The 16851-nt window shown below is 36.7% G+C and overlaps 1 protein-coding gene across 1 annotated transcript in view; it reads right to left on the bottom strand.

Annotated features, from left to right (window-relative positions):
- LOC106666791 (protein artichoke-like) overlaps nucleotides 1–16851 on the bottom strand; it is a 36348-nt gene that overhangs the window by 525 nt on the left and 18972 nt on the right. Inside the window, exons 2-9 of the mRNA XM_014394244.2 lie at nucleotides 14005–14159; nucleotides 7025–8195; nucleotides 4054–4426; nucleotides 3647–3980; nucleotides 2985–3573; nucleotides 2768–2921; nucleotides 1066–1242; nucleotides 11–1003 (exon numbers count right to left, since the gene is read on the bottom strand). Of these exons, the coding sequence (XP_014249730.1) occupies nucleotides 11–1003; nucleotides 1066–1242; nucleotides 2768–2921; nucleotides 2985–3573; nucleotides 3647–3980; nucleotides 4054–4426; nucleotides 7025–8195; nucleotides 14005–14132 (3919 nt within the window). The 5' untranslated portion in view covers nucleotides 14133–14159. The remainder of the gene's footprint in view (nucleotides 1–10; nucleotides 1004–1065; nucleotides 1243–2767; nucleotides 2922–2984; nucleotides 3574–3646; nucleotides 3981–4053; nucleotides 4427–7024; nucleotides 8196–14004; nucleotides 14160–16851) is intronic.

Here is a 16851-nt window from a genome sequence, read left to right as displayed (position 1 = left end):
TTAAACAAACCTTCTTCCGTATCGATATCTGAAGTTTGAGGAGGCATTGAAGATGATTTAGTTGAAAAGTAAGCAGGTCTTTTAGTCGTTGTTGGTACAGGTACCAGGTGATTAGTTACTAGTTGTATATCATCAGGAAGAGACTCCAGCAGAGGTGTCGTCACTTCCAATTCTGGCTCGAGCCTGTTATACTGAAAAATTGGCTGAGTTGTTCCCATAGAGCTGGACTGCGGTGCTGGCCATTCTGTGTGGTTTTTCTGATTATACACATTGTCAGTTAGTTGAGCAATTTGGTCATTCCCTGTTATCCTATTATCGGTCTTTTCAGGCTGCACTTTTGTAATGGTAGCTTCTTTTTTATGCAAGATTGTGGGTAAGTTATTAGTTTTAATATCCCATCGGGAACTATTGACGGAAGGTTTGGGTGTGAGTTTCACGGGTTCTAATTGTTTGTCGTCGTCTTCTTCGGTCCGATTGTAAGGGTTGAATATCGGTTTGAACCCTCCGGTCGACGGAAGCATCGGCCTGAATCCGTCTTCGACTTTTGGAGGCGATGTCACCTGCTGGACTCTCCCTTTCGCCCCCGGGAATCTGGTCTTTCCGTCCGAATTCCTGCTCGAACCCCAGAAACTGTCTATGTTCAAATAGGGAAGTGGCATCCCGAAAAATGTAAACGATGTTCCCGGCTTACTAGACGGCTTTTGAAATTTGTTTTCGACTGACCCTGGTTTCGCGTAAAGGGTCGGTGTGTCTCCTGGTATGAAATGCGACATGGCTGCAGGTTTATGAGTGCTCGTCGTCAAAATTAAAATAGGAGCGTCCGTCGAAGAAGCGACCACTTGTTGCGGCTGTTTTTGTTGCTGTTGAGAGAAATTCGAAGGAAGAGTCACATTCTCTTCATACTCTATGTAATCCTCATAAAAGTAATCTGTCTCCTCGGGGAGCGGCTTTTGATGCATGTCTTTCCAATTATTTGCATAGAGCTGCTGGGTTTGTCCCAAAGCTAAAATACAGACAAAGTTTGAAATACCATAACACATGCACTAAATGAATATATTTACATACTTGGACTGTCTTCACAATTTTGAGTATGGTCGAAACTCTTTGGCTCAGCACAGTCCTCTCTCGACAAGCGAAACTCTTTCAACAGAGAACCGTCAGAACATCTTGGCCCTTGATATGGGCCCTCTCGAACCCAAGATTGTAACCAAAGTAAACTGCAAGAGCACTTCAAGGGGTTACCTAAAAATAGCTAAATTTCAGTCACTTCATTCAATAAATTTTTTATTAACAAATTATGTTTACACGGCGAACATTGTCTAAATTTAAAAGTAGTTTTTAAGGTTTGTATTAAATTTTAAAAGCACTAATTAGCCTATTTGAGATGCTGAAGATGGGCCAACGGCCCGAAAGGAAAAAATAAAAAACATCACCCATGGATTTCATTGATTTTCGAATACCCTTCATCTATACTATAACCGTGGGTAATATTGTACAACAAAATTAAATTTGTAATTTTTCTTTCTTGAATGAATGAATAAAGGCTTTATTTACACAAAGTATTTACATTAACTTTACATTTCCAAAGAAAAAGCTAAATTGACAATGGCCTTAGCCGTCTGTCGAGTTGCTTTATCAATTTTTGTATCTTTAGAATGAACTTTGATTTTAAAAATTGAATTGGTCAACCAGGTATTTTCGGTACCGCAGGGCGTGAGTGAGGTACACCATAAGCTTCCTCCAGTTATCCCTTCCGTTGAGGATTGCAATGACTTCTTCTACATCCAGCTTCAGTTTCCCAAAGTACCTTTGGCGGAACTCTCTCAGAACGGGGCACACTCCCATGAAGTGGAGAGTGTCCTCCGGGACGTTGAGGTTATATAAGGAGCAAATGATGGCGCGGTCCTGTCTCCACGGTTGGCAATTCAGCTGAATTCACCCCTCGCCCTCAAGACCAGAGACACCTCATAGGCTGTCATGTCAGAGCACTCCGTGTAGTTTCGCCCTAAGTGAAAATGCAGTCTTGCGTACAAGTTGTGATGTAAGCTGTTTCTCGCGCGGTTTGTTCAGATTACGTTTTGCAGAAATGCTCTCACATATCATGAGCTGGGTCGAAAGATGGCCATGGAGAATCGAAATTGAAGAAGAGGGATCATTCTCACTGGTCGAAGAATAGGCCATGCGAGGCTGACACATGGACACTTATTTTAGGCCAAAGCCCCCACTTGAAGGAAGGGTGCCATTCCTTGGCTTCATATTGAGACCGTCTGTGAAAAATCATCCGATATGATAAGAGAAATGCTACACTCAAGGATTTGAGTCATTTGTTCCGATCTTCGGAGGAACCAGAGGTTGTATTGCATATAGTACCCATAGACATCCCGTTTTATGGTCTCTTGTGAGTTTACTTATATTGTGTGTATTTATTAGCGTGAATGTATAGTGCGAGAGGGCTGATGGTGGAATAATGAATACCCTAACGACCCGAGGAGTACCGAGAACTATCACCCTACTTGGATGAGTGGTATATAGATAGAAAATAACGTTTAACAATGAATGAGGATATGATTGTATCTTGATAACAGCATGAGTTGGGGTTGTTCGACCGTGAAACGCCAAATCTGAACCTGAATTTGACTGCCAAAACCAGAAACGAGTGATTCTGAGAAGTGAAGTCATTGGCTCAATTCTGCATGTATGTATGTACATGTACGTCCAGAATTGAGTTTATATAAGTCATTAGTCAGTAATTCATTTAGTATATTACCTTCAATATCTAGTTGATAAATTGTAGATCGAAGAGGTTGAAATGCGTTTTCCGATAGCGATATCAATTTGTTATTTCTCAGGCTGAGCATTCTTAAATGAGACATTTTAGAAAAAGGGGATCCTTGAATTGTGCATATCTTGTTGTCGTCCATCTACAAAAAAAAATCAAATATTTATCACAAGCCGCATAAAAAATTCCAGAAGATTCCCTTTACCTTCAGTTGAATTAACGAATCCAAATTGGGCAGGCCTGGTGTGTTCAGCCTTGACACTTTATTATGACTTATATCCAGAATTTCCATTGATTTTAGACCGTGGAGGCCTGCTCGGTCCAGTCCGGTCAGAAGATTGTGGCTCAGATTAAGAAAGAGAAGATTGGGCACACCCGTGAACGAATCGCTCGCCAAATGCGTCAGGAGATTTTCTTGAAGTTCCACGTCCGTTAACTGGGGAAGATCGGAAAACGCAGCGCTCGGAATCGTCGAGAGTTTATTTTTGGCGAGTTTTAGGGTTTGTAAGGATGGCATCGAACGTACGACGTGCGGGGTGAGGTACTGGATTTCGTTACTTTCCAAATCAAGAAGCGTTAAGTTGTCCATGTTCGAAAACGTGCTGTCGATCAAAGTCTGCAGTTTATTTTTCGTCAATTTGAGCATGCTTAACGATTTCATGTTGGACAAGGGTTGTATCAATTGTTGAATTCTATTATAGCTCAAATCAAGATTTTCCAATTCGGGCAGTTTCTTGACGGCTTCGGGAAACGAACTAAATGCATTGTGTGATAACGATATTTCTCTAATCTTTCTAAAAATCAAAAAATAAATTTATTATTTATCCGGGAAAATTAAACTGGCTTTATAGTGTCTAAATGATTAACCTGTTGTTGTCAAATGTCGAGCTAGTCAACTCTATCAATTGGTTGTGGCTCAAATCCAACATGTTAAGATTGTCGTTTTCTCTGAGAAGATTTGATTGGAATTTATTCAGCCTGTTGCTTTTCAAAGAAAGCTCCCGCAGTCTTCTTAAGTCTCTGAAAGCGTTTTCGTGTATAGCGTTCAGTTTATTGTCGTGCAGTTCCAATTTTTCCAGTCTTCCCAATCCTTCGAACGACCTCTCGTCTATTTTCTGTATAGAGTTTTCACCGAGAAACAGTTTCCTCAAAAGCGGCATTGATATGAATCCTTCAGGAGGCAGGCTTTGTATGCTATTCCCTGTCAATTTATTAAGTTTTCACACGAGATTATTTAAATGTTTAAAAAATTACTATTTTTATGTGTAAAATACCATTGAAATCAAGAAGTTTGAGTGATGGTAAAAGAAGATCTGATGATGGAGCTCTTGGGAGAGCTGTGATTTGATTCTTGGACATGTAAAGATATTCAAGGGCTCTCGGAAGACCTGGAACAATACTGCGTAGACGGTTACTGCCGACATCCAGATCGAACAAATTGTTCAAATGCGGTAAAGTCTGAGGGGTTATGACTTCGATGGCATTGTGTGATAGGTTGACATGCTCCAGGGCCGGAGTGCCGAGGAAGGAAGCAGGGTCGACGACGAGTAAGTTGTTCTTGCTTACGTCGAGACGTCTCAGAGATGGTAAATTTGCTAAAACTCTTCTATCCAACCTTCTGAACTCGTTATGAGCCAAATCCAAGCCCTAGAAACAAACACAATAAGTAGCTCATTAATTCACTACTTTCGTGGTCCGCTTGACCAATTAATTCATGACAATTAATTAAGGTTTTTAGTTGAGATGAAAAAAAGTTAATGGCACGAGAGGAATTCGAACCCACGACCTTCGGCTAGATACACCGCTGCTCTACCACCATGAAAACCATGAACCATTGAAAAATGGCAAAAGGAGGGAAAACTCATAAGGTGGGTTTGAGATGGGGAGTTGATGTCCGAGTGGATCGAGGTCACGATAGCTCAGGTGGTAGAGCAGCGGCGTATCTAGCCGAAGTCGTGGGTTCGAATCTCGCTCGTGACACTGGCTTTTTTATATCAACCCATACCTTACATAAAGATTAATTAATTGAAAGATGTTATTTGGTCAATCGGATCACTAAATCTAATGGATAAAAAATTATATATATATAATTATANTGTATATATATATTAGATATATGATAAATATGCTTTTTGCCTTTGTTGCGTACCTATGTATTTCAAGGTAGTAACCAGTCGATATAGGATGTTAAAATATATGAAGGATCGTATTATACAAGATTATGTAGGTCAATAAGACCAAATTGTATTTGGCCACTATCCATGAGTATGGTTGGTATTGAAGTGAATAATTTCAGCGAAAACGTGGTAACATGTGTTAAAACCTTTTTTTTAATAAGATACAAAAATGATATTCGTTTTCTGCACCTCTTAATACAAATTTTTGAGAAAATTAAAAAAATAAGTAAATTTTATAATCAAACTTTTGGGAATTTTATTCAAAATTTTCCAAATCCTCGGATTTTTTTTTCGAAAATCAGAAAAACATAACTTTGAAACGACTCCACCAATGAAAATAAACTTACAGCAGTTTAAAACTATAAAATAAACACAAGGACACAAACATGGTCTTAGTAGATTTATTAACACAAGAGATAAAATATAAGGTTTGAGAAATTTTTGTTGATTTCGTCCTTATGTATAACACTTATTTTGATATAAAATCAAAACCATGTTGATATAGGATGAAAGAAGACAAGATGAACTTTTAAATGGTTGTATTAAATGGGGACCTAGGTAAAATCCAGGGATGTTAATTTTTAAAGAATAAACATTTCTGATATTTTAGTCTTATTTTGAAGGTGTGATTAAAAATTAATTAAATAATTTTTCGACGTTTCTGCGATCCTGTGCCATTTTCAATAAAATATATTTTATTTCTGGAAAATTTGATGGTGAAAATGTCACAGGGTCGTCTAAAATCGTAATTTTCTTTTTTAAAAACCTTCTAATTAAGGTCTACAAAAAATAAATTTTTCATTTATAAAAAGAAAAAGGACAACAATAAAAGAATTTTTATATAAAGCACAATGTATATTTTTTGTTCGCTCTTCGTACATCAGATCTTTGCAGGGTGCCTAAAATGAAGCCGGATTTTTTTAAAGAAATTTTTTTTGACCTGGGCCTTTTTCGATTTTTGTAAATTTTTATCTAGTTAAAAACAATCCTGCATACTATTTACTCATCTTAGGTAAACATCAAATCTACTTAGATAATAAATAACCTTGAAATAAACACTGGCGTGTGGGAGTCGTCCAAACATGTCACAAAGGTACAGAAGGTAGAGGTAACCCCTAGCTAGGAAGGTAGAGGAAGAGAAGTAACCCCTAGCTAGGAGAAACTATAGACTCAACTGAAGTAACCAACAATGTAAGCATTTTTAATATGGAAAAAAACAGGAACAGGAGGAAAAATAATAATATTCTCATACACTGATGCGTGATATAAGCCTTATGAAAATAAAAAATAACAATGGCAGAAAACAATATTTTAAAATAATTATATAATTTTTTACGGTTCCTAGGCCCATTGGCAAGAATGTTCGGATAGGTGTCTAATGTTTTTCACCCTAGTATCGCCAAAGAATTTCAGCAAAATCGGTGTTCCCACGTCCGCCATTGTAAGAATTTACATTTGGATCTATGAAAGAAATGCTGGAAGTTTTATGAAGGAGCCTTAACATGGTACTTGTGGAATAAAAAGTTTAATTTATAAAAGTCTCTGACATTAGACTATACTGTAAAATAAGAAAAACTGATCGATACTGGAATGTGGGAGTCGCCCATATATGTCACAAAGGTAAAGAAGAGAGGTAACCCCTAGCTAGGAGTAACCATAGATTCAACTGAAGTGAACAACAATGTAAGAATTTTTAATAAGGAAAAAACATCACAAAGGAACAGTAGGAAAAATAATAATATTGTCATACACTGATGCGGGAGATAAGCCTTCTGAAAAAAAAATAATATAACTAAAGAGGAAGTTTGAAAATACAAATGCCGTTATTTGTAAAAGTGAAAAAGTTTATAGGCTTACACTGAAAATAAATTGAATGAATCAATTTTTTTTATGCAACATAAAACTTATAAACAAATAAAATTCTAACAATAAATTTGTAAAAAAACATTTTAAAAAGTTTAATTTTATCCAATTAGCTGTAATAAAATGCAGCGAACTACGACCAAATGTAGGTCATTTATCAAATTTTTAATTTTAAAAAATATCAACAAAAAATATTATTACTTACTTTTAAAGCTGGAAGATTCCACAGAGGCATTTCTAAATAATTGGATAGAGAATTATTCCTAAGGCGCAATTCTCGAAGGGCGGGCATTGCAGTAAATGCCTCCCTCACGACTCTTTTGAGATGGTTGTCGTTTATGTGGAGCCTTTCTAATGTAGGGTGTCCTCTTAGGGCCCCGAACATAATATCCTGCAATTTATTTTTGCTTACATCCAAAAACTTGAGCTGGGGCAGCGTTTCCATGATTATTGTCAAAGCCATGATGTGGTCGATTTCGTTGTTCATCAGGTTCAACTCTTCGACTCTGCTATCGTAGGATTGGAGATAAAATTCGGGAAATATTCTTTTAATGTTATTATCGCTGAGATCAATTTTAGACAAAGAGGGCAATCTGTGAAACGCTCCTCTTTGGACTTCTTTTATTTTATTCATATTCAGATAAATTTCTTTGAGAGGAGGGATGTCGACGAATGAGGTTTCTCTCAACTCGTCTATTTGATTGTTGTCTACTTTTACCACTGCTAAATGAGGAAGTTCTCTGATGGACCTTCCGACTTCCCCTGCATCTATAATATTGTTAAAAGAGAAAGATAGCTCTTTTAAAGATGGTAGTCTCATCATTGCCCTGGGGTGTATCCAAGTGATGCCGCAACCTGTGAAGTTCACAGTCACCAATCTAGGTAGATCCTGCAAAGCTGAGGCTTCTAGAGTTTTCAAACCCTTTGAACCGACGATCTGCAACATTTCTAGCATCTCTAGGTTGTTGATCCGACCCGGTGTTAATTCAGACATTGACGGTAGTTCAGTTTGGATGTACTTGAGCCTCGACAGGCCAGAAAAATTAGGCATTCTGGGTACGAAACCGGCTTTGAGAGTTACGGCCTCCATTTTCAGGAGAGTGTCGAAACTGTCTTCAGGTAGGCTTTTCAGCTCGGGTTCCACGATGAACACTTCAAGGAGCGATTCTTCCAGTCCTGCCAGCCAATTTGCGGCGACCCTTTCTAATTTGTTGTCCCTCAACATCAGCCTAACCACCCGCAAAGGGGCGAAGGCTCTGCCAGGAAGCGCAGTCATGGCATTGTTCTCAAGAATCAGCTCGTCTATTGGCCTGGTTAGTTGAGCGCCAACGGCCTGCAGCCCTGACAGAACTGGTGACAATTCGCTGTGACTGCACCTGAAAAAAGTTACAATAAATGTTTAAACGCACGTCCAAGCAACCATCCATGAAACTAAGAAGAAGAAAACAAATTTATTCTGGGGAAGGCATGTCCCTTTAGAATGGGGCTTTAATTTAAGGAAAATAAAGTTCTATTATTTACCAATTTTTTATTAGCGTCATTTAAATGAAAGAAATCATTATTTATAATTAAACATTTCTTTATGTTATCCTCGTTACAGTTATGCAATCTCACTTTTTACAGAGTGCAGTAAATAATAACATCACAAATGTTTCCTTTTGAAAGAGAGTTTTCACTTTTTTTCAAATTTACTTAGCGAACTATTTACCAAGCGGATAAGCAAGTCTTCTTTTTATCAAAGAATATTCAAAATTATCAAACTAATCTATAAATGTGTAGATCAGACCAAAGTTATATGCCATAGGAAATAGTAAAAAATTCTTCAATGACAAATTAATTTTAATATTTTTCTAAATTTTTTATCTACTAATTAAACCGTTATACATTCCGAATTCGACTAATAAACAATCTCCTGCTTATCGGTTGAGCAATATAAGTTTAACATTCTTTCAAAGTATATTTCGACATATAAACATCCGGTGGTATGAGGTCTTCCTCAGGAACAACCGGGAGGTTGATGGATAAAAAATATTATTAATACATTATTTCAACCAGTATAATTGGCAAGTATTTATACATGTATAAAAGACCAAATAATATAACCATAACAAATATGTTATTTATTCACTTCCCAGACTTTGAAGCCCCTCCCCTCTTGCTTATTTATAATAGTACGCATGATCAAAGAAAATTATGGACATACTTAAACGAACGTGGAGATTGTGTTAATCTCGGATTAATTTGTGTTATCGATCTATATATTTCAACAAAAACAAAACCCAGGTGAAACCGGAATTTTAAGAACTTCCGTTTAAGAAACCTCATTTTCGCAACAGTTCCAGCCAAGGCTGTAGTGCTGAGTAGTTAATCAGTTGTTTTCAACTCGATAAAAACTAAACAAATAAAAACTTTGAGACGATGAAACAAATCCCGAACGAATCGTTTAATTAGATATCGGCGATTGAGGACGAAACCGACGTAAGAGCTGTGAGAGCGTTATATACACCGGCCAGAGGTTAGGTGAGACGGGGGTTTGGTGAAAAACAATGCCTCTTGCCACATCATTCTTCCTCCCCGTAGAAAAGAGAGAAAGTCCCCTTCAAAAAGATGTAACCACCGTGTGAACAATAGCGAAGGATGCGTGTTCTAGACCGACTAATCTGGCGTTTGCTGTCCCTCAAAATTCTGGACCCGAGGATTTAATTTCCATACAAATTTCTTTAACTATGGCAAAGAAAGCTGTTTAATAAATAAATCGTATTTTATGTAGTGTAGGTTTTTTCACATTAGCTTTACGTTTGCAAGAAGCTTTCAATCTTTAAATTTAAGTAGATGCTTAGAGTATTAATTCATTTACGTTTTAGTGGTCAATTGACCATTCAATTGATTATTCCTTCCATGAAAGGTTTTGGTTGAGATAAAAAAGTCAATGTCACGAGCGGGATTCGAACCCAAGACCTTCCGGTAAATACGCCGCTACTCTACCACTTGAGCTATCGTCACGTCGATCCTCTCGGACACCAACTCTCCATCTCAACCTACCTTTCGCATTTTCCTTCCTTTTTGCCATTTTTCAAATGTAATGATTACACGACATTTGAAAATGGCAAAAAGAGGGAAAATTCGAACGGTTGTAGGTTGAGATGGTGTCCGAGAGGATCGAAGTCACGATAGCTCAAGTGGTAGAGCAGCGGCGTATTTAGCCGAAGGTCGTGGGTTCGAATCCCGCTCGTGACACTGACTTTTTTATCTCAACCAAGACCTTACATGGAAAGAATAATTAAGTGAAAGATGTTTAGAGTATTGATACTTTTTCTTTTATTACCGTTATTTATTTATTTATTGCATAATTAAACATATGTTTAGGTTTAGGGTTCCGGGCTGTTTTCCTCTTCTTAGTAAGAAAATTTTAGATAATATAAATAGATAGAAGGGGAAAGTGCAAGGGGAAACCAGCAAGGGAAGACCTTTTGTTTTAGGTTCTAAAATGAAAATATGGTCCCTTCAAAAACCGACCACGGTCTCGCCTGAAGGAAAGATCGTTGAGAGGTATTTTTATCCCATTTATTTGAAATCCCTTAGATATTAAGCTAAAGCGTTTGTCCGCCGGTATGGGGTCTTCCTCAGGAACGGCGGGGTGGTGGAAAGGGTAAAAAATGAACTTTTTCTTACATTCATCTCTTCAATATATATTTACTGTGCAATACTGCGGCAAAGGGTTGTTTCAAAAACAATAACAAATACAAAAAATATAGTAATGGAAATGATTAAGGATTTTCAAATTTGAACTTCAATAATATTCATTATAAAAGTTAAGCTGGAACAATTAACGTGAGATTTATTCCTTTGGTCTGCCTTCTTGCCATCTTCGGTGTTGGGTCAGTGTTGTTATTACATATAGTACAATTAAAAACAAGAGTCGAGAAACTATTGGCAGTACTCCAATGATACCATTTGTCTATTTAATTAAAAGTTGTGCCACTATCAATGTCACTGTCATTGGATAACCCGCGGCCATCGCCTCTTTAGTCAGCGAGGAGGGTGTTAGAGTTGAAGATTTATGGTGGTTGGTAGAGTTTGGTGAAACTTGGTGGTCAGGGTACGTATTTTATTTTGGAAAAGAGGAATATTTAGGTCTGTAAGGGTAGTTTTGTTAACCACATAAAATTGTGCATCAAGGATTTTTCTCAGGATTATGGATTCAGCAATTTGGATGCGACAGATATTTGAGTTTACTGAACCTACTTTACCATCATTAAAATAATAAGGGGTTCAGAGGGTTTGGCCTCTACGACTTTACGCACCGTGGCCTATATTGGTCTGTTTTGTAATCTCTACTATTATATACAGCTCTTTGTTAAGAGCTCACTTGTTTATCCTTTAGGCCTTGGCTTTTCATCTCACAAGAGTATGAAAGCTCACACTGCATACACCAACTGAGGACTTGGTCCGCTCTTTCTTCTTCCTGGTAATATTTGCATAGGCTTGTTTCTGCTGATCCGAGTCTAGACATATACCTCCGGAGTTTGTAGTGTACACTCAGCAGTCCTAACAAATTAGTTTGTGGAATGGTTTTTCGGTGCCTGAGTTCTGTAAAACAATCCCATTGAACCGACAACTTATTCTATGTACTATGATGGATCTACGTTTTTGACAATTTGATATGCCGCAAAGGGCGTCAGGGCCGATATGTGTCGCCATCGAACTTTCCTTGGCTTCCTCGTTATTGATCTCCTGTACACAAACAAGAGTAAATTTGTTGTCTCCAATGTCTGGCAGGGTTAATACACAACACAATTCGCTATTCTTTTGTTGGTAGAATAAAATGTAATAAATTTCTTATAATTAATTGTGGACAAACTTTAATATATGCGTTGATAAAGTATGTTCTCTATGTTTAAATAACTAGTAGAAAAACATCTAACTTGCAATTTTTTCCTCAAACAAGCCAGTAGGTTGTAGTTTAGTGCAATAACGACATCAATTTTTTATTTTATTTCAGCTGTTGAACAGTATTTGAAAATTGACTCTGTCAGTTTGCATGAGGAAAATATGCCAATCTTGATCCACTGATTATGGAATTGTTGGTCTATTTTATTTTTTACCAAGATAGCGGAACGATTTGAGCAATGAGTACTGAGCAAATCCAGAAAAAAATAATCCAAGGGGCTTATTCAATTTTCCAAACCTGGCCTGAAACGCTCTAGTTTCTCTCGATGAGTAAATCACTACTCTTTGTAAAATCATTGATATGCTTGATGTTATAAGTAAAACTTCCGGGATTTTTGTGTGTATAAAGCGTATATATAATAATAGAAAATAAATTTGAGTAAATTAGACAAAATTTTGTCCAAAGAAGGTTACGATGGAATGGAAGAATTTGCCTGAAAATAGTCTAAAAAGTGTAAAGCCTTACATCATATGTGCATTGAATAGACAATTGCAACATAAGATTAGGTTCATCTAAGAGAACATCCTAAAACCTTCATCTTCAAACAATTTCTGCACCATAATGAATCGTAATGAATTAAATTACAAGTGGTTGAATCATTAGTTCGCCTCGAAAAATTGTGCAACCCCATCCCTAACCATCCCTAACAACACTACTACTAGAAAACACTATACGTACTAAATAGTAATCAGTAAAGCAATGTTGAAGTGGTGAAGTTTTTTTATCTGAATCTTAGATGGAACTTTCTGCCTCTGGGGACCGATTGAGAACAACGAGTGTAACGGTCGTGATATAACGAGAGGGGAATTGACCCCACATGTCACGGCACTGTTATCATCGCGAATCTAATAACGTTCAACATGAAATCTTCTAAATTGTCCCAGTTAGTAGTTATGAACGCAATAATAGTAGAAAGCTGGTTAGATCTGACAAGTTTGAGGAGAGAGACGGTGGTTGATACAGCGAAAACGCATACATTTGCCTGTCAAAAAAAACTAGAACGGATCGAAAGAGTAAAGCCGGCAAGGGATTGCAATATCATTAATGACAGTGTCTCCTAAGAAAATTTATGTGATAAAATGGGTAATACTTGGCATATAACATAGTAAAAAATCTGCTGGAACCTAAAATTCCTGTTTTTCTAATCCACCGGAAACTAGAGCCAACATTTTACCGATATTTTAAGTTCATTCGTTTATGCAAGTAGTAACAGTTACAAATAATACACTGAGAGGCAAAAAAGTGGCCACCCTCGTTTTTTTGAGTAAATACGTGCAATCGTTATAATTTTTATTTTTTGTTGTTAACTGTATATTTTTTAAGAAAAATATACGGTAGAGCCAAATATAAAAATAAACTGAGTAAAACAATTTAATGTTGCTATGGAAACAATGAAGAAAATTCATTAGATTTCGTGGTCCGATTGGCCAAATAACTTCTTTCAATTAATTAATCTTTGTGTAAGGTATTGGTTGAGATAAAAAAGCCAGTGCCACGAGCGGGATTCGAACCCACGACCTTCGGCTAAATACGCCGCTGCTCTACCACTTGAGCTATCGTGAATTCGATATAGCCGAAGATCGTGGGTTCGAATCCCGCTCGTGGCACTGGCTTTTTTATCTCAACCAATACCTTACACAAAGATTAATTAATCCGACGTGGATAGGCAGACCAAAATGATCGGTAACAATTAAATTTGGGGGGGGGGATTAAATTTCAGATTCATCACCTCGCAGACAACGGATAAAGCTCACAACCTACGTTAGCTATCTTCTGCCAACTATAACCCTAAAAATTGGCTAATCCTATTCGACTTTTCTTTTCAGGTGTATGTTAAACTAATTAAAATGTTCGGAAATGACCAATATCAGTTTAACCGAACACTAAAGTTGTCGAAATGCAGAAATTCGTCTGACAGACCAAACCGGCATCGAGAATAGGTAAATTAAAATGACCGGTGATGGCTAAATTACAGGAATATCACAACTTTCGATATTTCAACGATGATGTTTAACATATATGAATAAAGAATTGTATTTGTTTAACCTGTGGGCCCCTCCTGTAGAGCTTGAGATTGCAACAAAGCAAAACTAGTTTCCAAATTTCCCTCTTTCACAAAGGCGCCCGAAACGGGCTGATGGCCACGCACAAAACTCTCCCTCGCCTTGGAGATGAAAGATAAACGAGCGATCGAAACTCTCAGTCCGACATAAAACGAAATTTTAAAACATTACCATATTTGTAGTTCGTCAGCTCTTGTCGTACACAAGCAGGGTGTGATGGTCTCCGGCGGCGGACAGGCATGTGCAGTTATTACCAGTAATCCAATCCCCACGATATGCCACCATAAAGAGTACCACATTGCAACCACATATCAAAAAATCTTGCTCTGAAACACACAAAAATAGACAGATTAAAAAAGGTCAAGACTTAGATAATGAGATGGATGTAATCTTTTTTTAAGGCATTTTACGTGTTAAGTAAAATTATGGTAGGGATAGCTTCGGGGCGTCGTTGGCCGCAACGGTTTAGGCTCATCACTGTAAGGTAAAGGTCCCGGGTTCGAATCCTGCAGCTCTGCATTCGAACCCGACATACTTACAAATGGGCTTTTTTTTTTTTTTTTTTCAAAAACACCGACACCCTGAGGGTTTATATGACCTCTGCTGTTGCGGACCCGCGTAAAAAAAGAAAAAAAAAATTAAAAAAGTTATGTTTACATAAAAACCCACTACTACGAACCAACAAAACGTGGCGAAGCAAATATCATTGTCTTGATTTGCCCGTTAATAATTTTTTTTATAACTAAAAGAATCTTATATATAAATCCATTATATTTAGAGGTCTATTGACCAAATTACTTCTTTTAATTAATTAATCTTTTTATGTAAGGTTTTGGTCGAAATGAAAAAGTTAGTATCACGAGGGGATTCGACCCTCGACCTTCGGCTATCCCTAACCATCCCTTATACAGGGTGAATTGCTACTCGTGCTACAAACTTCTCCAGTAGATTCTTCACCCTAAAATGAACAAAAAAGTTCATATTGTCCATGGTCCGATTCTNGAATCGGACCATGGACAATATGAACTTTTTTGTTCATTTTAGGGTGAAGAATCTACTGGAGAAGTTTGTAGCACGAGTAGCAATTCACCCTGTATATAAAGAATAATCTGCCAAAATATTTTTTTAAATATTTCTTTAATATAATACTCTTTAAAATAAAAATAAAATATGATTGTTAATTGTGTAGTGTAAAAGTTGTGGCATGTAGAGTTTCGCATAAGAAAACTTTTCATTTCTAACGTTGAAAACTAGTTTCTTAAAAATTATAAAAACAATTAATAAGGTTTTTATCTCAACTAAAAACTGTAATTAATTGAAAGATATTAATTGGTCAAGCGGACTACGAAAACTAGTGAATTTAATAAGTTTAAATGAAGTATACCTTCATTAATGTTCCCTGTGGCCATTTCATTTGTCGCCGAGAATCAAATAGATTACACGACATTTCACGACACAAAAATGGCAAAAAGGAGGGAAAATTGAAAAGGTGGGGTTGAGATGGGAAGTTAGTGTCCGAGTGGATCGAGGTCAAGATAGCTCAAGTGGTAGAGCAGCGGCGTATCTAGCCGAAGATCGTGGGTTCGAATCCCGCTCGTGACACTGACTTTTTTATCTCAATTAAACACCTTAATTAATTGAAAGATGTTAATTTGCTCAAGCGAACCACGAAAACTAGTGAATTATAAAAATAGATCGTTCAAAACAAAAATATGCAGGAGAAACGAGTTTATTTATTTTAAAAATTCCTTTACTGAAGATTTTTAACCGATCAAAAGGAGGATGTCAATTCGTCAGTATTGAGCATGATATTTTAAACAGAGCTGGCTGTTGGTTGTTTAGTTCTAGGCAAAGGGGTCCGATGCGGACGAAGCGCTTTAAGAAATTAAACATGCAAGACTGCCATCCGCCGGAAGAGATTCCCTATCAGGGGAATAGTTTTATCCATTACAATCTATCTGCCAGAGCTCAACAAAGGAGGAATTACCTCAAAAAAAAAGAGGGGTTAACCTACAAGCAGTGCTATTCTTGTATTTCCATATGTTGTATCTGCTTTGTTTTTTATTGGAAAAAATCTATTTTGATGTTTTAATTTGTATGTTGAATGAAAGATTGATTGAAGTTATTTGCCAATTTGAACTTCAGATACACTGCCGGTTAATTTAATCATGTAAATTATATTTAATAATTCATTATGTTTCATTCATTATGTTCACCTTCCGCTTTCACATTTCCTCTCAAGCAGGATTTTTTTTCAAGGCATTATCATTGCAATTTACAATAACCAAATTGAATTCAAAAATATTTTGTATAAAAGTTTAACGTATGTATAAGGGTCAGACGCTTCGATTTTAAAACCATCGAAGTGATAAAAAGTGAAAACTAACAAGTGAGAAGCTCTTTGGAAGAGGGTAATTAAAGCTGGCTTCCGGGGATAATTAATAATTTCCTTTTGCATTGGAATATCATAACATAACTCATTAAAAAAAAAGTTAGCTTACGTGATGAACCATACATAAGCCACCAAAAGTGCCTCTCCTTTTGTCTTTTAAATATTCCAATTCTAACAGTTATATAAAGGGTATTAACAAAAGTGTTAATAAAAATTTCAGTACGTTTTAATGGCAAACAGTTTGATTAAAACCAAGCAATTTGGTTGAAATAAATTAAAGAAATGAACAGATATCGGTATTCAATTGAGTACCCTGATCAACAAGAAGCAAAGTCGAAAATCCCTTTTTGAAAAATCCTTTTTTTCAGTCAGACTTCGACCCGAATTTGTAATTTTGCATTGGGTTATACAGAAAATAATGCAGGTTTTCACATTTTCTTTAAATCACACCTCTATACAGGGTGTCCCAATTCCTTCTGACGAAACTCAGGGAATCGATTCTACTCTTCGTTTAGAGCAAAAAATGCTCAGGAGAAAATTTTCTTCTCCATTTTGAAGGTATTCGTCAATTTAGGTTTTTTCAACTTTTCACCACCTTACCACATAAAAATGCTTACAACTTACAA

Source organism: Cimex lectularius, unplaced genomic scaffold (assembly GCF_000648675.2).
Source record: "Cimex lectularius strain Harlan isolate CLEC.00 unplaced genomic scaffold, Clec_2.1 scaffold223, whole genome shotgun sequence".
Taxonomy (NCBI): Eukaryota; Metazoa; Arthropoda; class Insecta; order Hemiptera; family Cimicidae; genus Cimex; species Cimex lectularius.
This window is presented reverse-complemented; position numbering and strand designations above follow the sequence as displayed.